Source organism: Engystomops pustulosus, chromosome 7, assembly GCF_040894005.1.
Source record: "Engystomops pustulosus chromosome 7, aEngPut4.maternal, whole genome shotgun sequence".
In the NCBI taxonomy this organism is placed as follows: Eukaryota; Metazoa; Chordata; class Amphibia; order Anura; family Leptodactylidae; genus Engystomops; species Engystomops pustulosus.
The window spans coordinates 25511970-25516585 of record NC_092417.1 but is presented as its reverse complement, the minus strand read 5'-3'; the positions used below and the strand labels follow the sequence as shown (position 1 = coordinate 25516585).

Here is a 4616-nt window from a genome sequence, read left to right as displayed (position 1 = left end):
CTAAGGGTTTCGCGATTATTTCCGTTTTTTGCCCAATTGCCCCGGGATTTTGGTGCACGGGATCGGATTTTGGCGCATCGGCTTGCACGCGAAAGAAACCGGGAAGCGTGGACGTCAGACAACCTGAAGGATTTGGACTACGTGCAGGATGTAACAATTCGAATTGTGTCGCAAGCACTTACAAGCACCAGGAAGAAGCAGGTGAACTCTGGGGTACCTTGCCGCAGAAGCGATGGATGCAGGAACTTGGGTGCACGATCTTCATGAATCGCAGCTGAACCGAATCCGTGACGGACAACGCGCTGCGGGCAGTAAATCTGCTCCAATATCAATACTCTCTGTTGCTATGGCCTATAGTCCTCAACACACCAACCAGTAATAGTTTTTTTTTTTTTTTTTAACCCCTTAAGGACGCAGCCATTTTGTAGCTTAAGGCTCAGCCCGATTTTTTGGATTCTGACCTGCGTCGCTTTATATGGTTATAACTTTCGAACACTGTTACTTATCAAAACGATTCTGAGATTGTTTTTTCCCCACATGTTGTACTTCATTTTAGTGGTAAATTTTGGCTGATAAGTTTTGCGTTTACTTACAAAAAAAAAGCAAATATGATAAATTTTTTGAAAAATTTGCCATTTTCGAAATTCAAAATCATTGCGTTTTCAGGCAGATAGATTTACCACCTAAATAAGTTGCTGAATACCATTTCCCATTTGTCTACTTTACATTTTCATAATTTCTGAAATGTCTGGATAATTTATTTTGATGTCACGCGGCTTACAAAAAGAATATCGCTTTTCCGGATTTTCAGAATTGACTATTTTGGGGATAAATACAGTTTTGAATGAAATTTTACATATTTAGCATCAAAACCCCCTATATAACCAACCCATTTTCAAATCTGCACCCCTCAAGCTATCAGAAACAGCTTTTACGAAGATTGTTAACCCCTTGAGATCTTCATAGTAATTGAATCAAAATGGAGGTGAAATTTAGAATGGTCATATTGTTCCCTTATACGTTCATTTAGCACTAAAATTTACACATTTCCAAAATATAAAAAGAGAAAACCCACCATACAATTTGTTCTGCAATTTCTCCTGAGTACAAAGACCCCCCACATGTGGCTGTGACTTGTTTTATGGGCACACAGCGAGGTGCAGAAGGGAAGGAGGGCGCTGCAGCTGCCAGGATTTTAGTTTCCTCATTGGCCCCTTTTGAAGGGTATAAAATTTTCACTTTTTCGTTATTGGGGCCATGTGATGCCATTTTTTTTGCGGGATTAGATGCTTTTTCCATTGTTACCATTTTGGGGTTGGTATCACCTATTGTTGAAAATTTAGGAACTTTTTTTTAGGGCAGGAGTAGAAAAGCATCAATTCTGTACTGGATTTTTTACTTCTTTTTTTTGTGGTGTTCACCGTATAGACTAATAATCATATTATCTTCATTCTATGGGTCGATACGATTACGGGGATACCACACATGAATATATTTTCTTACGTTTTACTAAATTTGTCAAACAAAACCCTAATGTGGGGAAAAATCTATCATTTATGTATTGCCGTCTTCCAAGTGGCATAACATTGTTACTTTTTTGGCTACGGAGCTGGTTGATGGCTTATTTTTTGCGGGACATGTTGTGCTTTGCACCCGTATCATGTCGGAGTACACATGGTTTTTTGATCACATTTTATAGCATTTTTTGTGGGATTGAATAGCTAAAAATCATAATTTTTGGAAGGTTTATAGCAGTTTTTTTTTACGGCGTTTATCGTGGGGGTTCAATAATGATTTACTTGTATTCTACGGGTTGTTACGGACACGGTGATACTATATATGTGGGGTTTTTGTTATGATTTAGACTTTTTTGGGGTTATATGTCTCTTTATATGTTATGGGGCTTATGGGCATTTTTATTGATTTATTACTTTATTTTTTATTGAATAACATTTTTTTTTTAACTTTTTCACTTTTTCCACCATGGGAAATGACCAAGCAATCATCTGATTGCTTGTTCATGATAATACTCTGCAATAATCATGCATTGCAGAGTATTATCAGTGTCAGCCTATGCACTTGCATAGGCTGGCACTATGCCAGTAAGATGACGTCACAGACGCCATCTTACTGGCAGTGCCTGCAGGTAACTCTGGGGTCCAGATCGGACCCCAGAGTTACTATAGCAACGATCGGCGCCCCCCGAAAACGGTTCGGGGGGGCCGATCGTGGGGGAAAGATCCCCCAGATGCATGTTAGATGCCGCGGTCGTGCTGACCGCGGCATTTAACGGGTTACACACCCGCGATCGGAGCCGACTCCGATCGCGGGTGTTACACTGGGGTGCCGGCTATTAGTTACAGCCGGCACCCCGTGTTTCCCCATGCCGGTTCGGCTCTGATCCAGAGCCGAGCCGGCATAAGCGCCGTGGCGGATATATCCGCCACTGAGCGCTAAGTCACTGCGCTCCGTGGCGGATATATCCACCACGGAGCGTGAAGGGGTTAAGGATCGAGGACCTTTTAGAACTAAGGAAGTTTATGAGTCTCCGTAAGAAGGATAGTAATGGTGCCAAGAGAAGCATTCTTGCAGCCATGTTTTATATATCTTCATACTGTTAAAGTACCAAGTCCATTGTAAATAAACACAAATTTTATAATATATTTGGTCCTTATTACAGGATAATTTAAAAAATTCCCAAATATCCAATAATTAAAGTTAAAATTATGATATTATTTTCCATTAGAGGAGCAAAACACAAAGTCCCCAAGGACCTTGTTAGGACTGTTTTTCTTCCCCTATATTTATTAATAGTATATGACAAACATTATTATCTTAATGAGATCAAGCAAATCCATTACTGTCTCCTGTGTATATCCTACAAAGGGATATAATAAATTGTGAAACGCAAGGCAAAGGCAACATGCATTCATTTTTTTACCAAAGCTGTGTGATTTTTAGATAAATAAGAAGTGCTACATATTAACATACCTTAAATATTTTACCATTTTTAAATTATAGGGTTTTTAAATAAAAAAAAAATAATTACATTTATTAAATATTTTTTTCGTTATTTTGATATTTTGAAAAAGTATTTATGTTTTTCATTCCTGGACAAGCCCAATCATATCAAAGTTAAGATTTTTTTGTCAACTAAACTCTACATGTGCATATTAAATATAAAAAAAAAATACTTGGTTTGAGAATGAAACAGAAAAATAAAACTACAGTTCAAGAGTTTATTTTATTGGCCTTTGTTGATTTACATCAATTGCAGGTTTTACTTTTCTTGTTTTTCCTGTTGACTTATGTTACGTGTATTTTGGGAAATCTTTCAATAATCGTTGTTGTCAAAATAGGACGTTCACTTCATAACCCAATGTATTTTTTCATCTGTGTGTTCTCGATTTTGGAAATTTTTTTTGTCTCGGTCACGGTTCCTAAACTTCTGGTCATTTTAATTGCACATCGCAACACGATATCATTTAATGGCTGCTTTACACAAATGTATGTCTTCAACTCTTTGGGTGTCACTGAATGCTATCTTCTGTTGGTGATGGTGTTGGATCGTTACCTGGCTATAAATAACCCTTTACAATACCCAACCATCATGACTCACCCAGTTTGTATTGGACTTGCAATATTTCCGTGGGTCTTTGGATTTAGCATTGTTTTAGTACCTGCAATCATTACCGCTCAATTGGAATTCTGTGGCCCTAATGTGATCGACCACTTTTTTTGCGACTTGGCTCCATTACAGAACTTGGCCTGTTCTGATGCTTTTATTAGCAGTATATCAACCAGCGCGGCCGCTGTGATTGATGTTGTTCTACCTTTCCTCTCAATCCTAGGACTATATTTCTCTATTATAACAACTGTTACCAAGATCAAGAGCAAAGATGGGAAACACAAAGCCTTCTCCACCTGCACGTCCCATCTCATCGTAGCCGGTTTCTTCTATGGTGCAGCCATTATTGTATATGTCAAACCTAAAGGAAGTCATTATGATAAGTATCTGGCTTTCATGTATACAGCCTTCACCCCAACAATCAACCCTTTTATTTACACTTTTAGGAATAGGGATGTGAAGAAAGTTTTCAGGAACCTATTAAAACGAGTCATAACACCAATGGAAAATTAGGTACAAATGGCTGTGCCTTGGAATGAACCTTCATTTGGTTTCTGCTATACCTATATACTATATACCTATATACTATACTGGCATTGCCTGGTTATGTACAAGATAGCTTCTTTGGGTTTGTACTTAATTTTAATTTGTATGTAAGTCAGAACTGGTATATTTTATAATTGTAATTACAGAGAGAACAATTTTTGTCCCTGTGACAATTGGATTTCCAAATGTTGTGCTGTCCTGGGAACAAGGATTATCAATAAAGCTTCATTACAGACACCTTACAGATGATCATTGCAGCCTGTGGCTAAAGTAAAGCATCCAGAGAGCTTCATCAGAGGTCATAGCCCGTCTGTGACTACACGTCGTCTGTATGTTGGGTGTCTTTAAGTAAGGGATTGCCTGTATTTGTAATATAGGTTGTTTTTCAAATCCTTTCAAGGTGAGTGACCAAAAGAAGAATATCCACCCTTTAAATATTTTA

General features: G+C 38.1%; 1 protein-coding gene across 1 annotated transcript; it reads left to right on the top strand.

The window, feature by feature from the left end:
• Nucleotides 1–3205: 3205 nt before the first annotated feature.
• On the top strand, nt 3206–4141 carry LOC140070120 (olfactory receptor 10AG1-like). The gene has a single exon (XM_072116454.1). The coding sequence runs from the start codon at nt 3206–3208 to the stop codon at nt 4139–4141; it is 936 nt and encodes a 311-aa protein (XP_071972555.1).
• Nucleotides 4142–4616: the final 475 nt, after the last annotated feature.

Bases quoted from the DNA above. Each gene is read 5' to 3' on its own strand.
- LOC140070120 (XM_072116454.1), top strand. From the start codon at position 3,206: ATGAAACAGAAAAATAAAACTACAGTTCAAGAGTTTATTTTATTGGCC.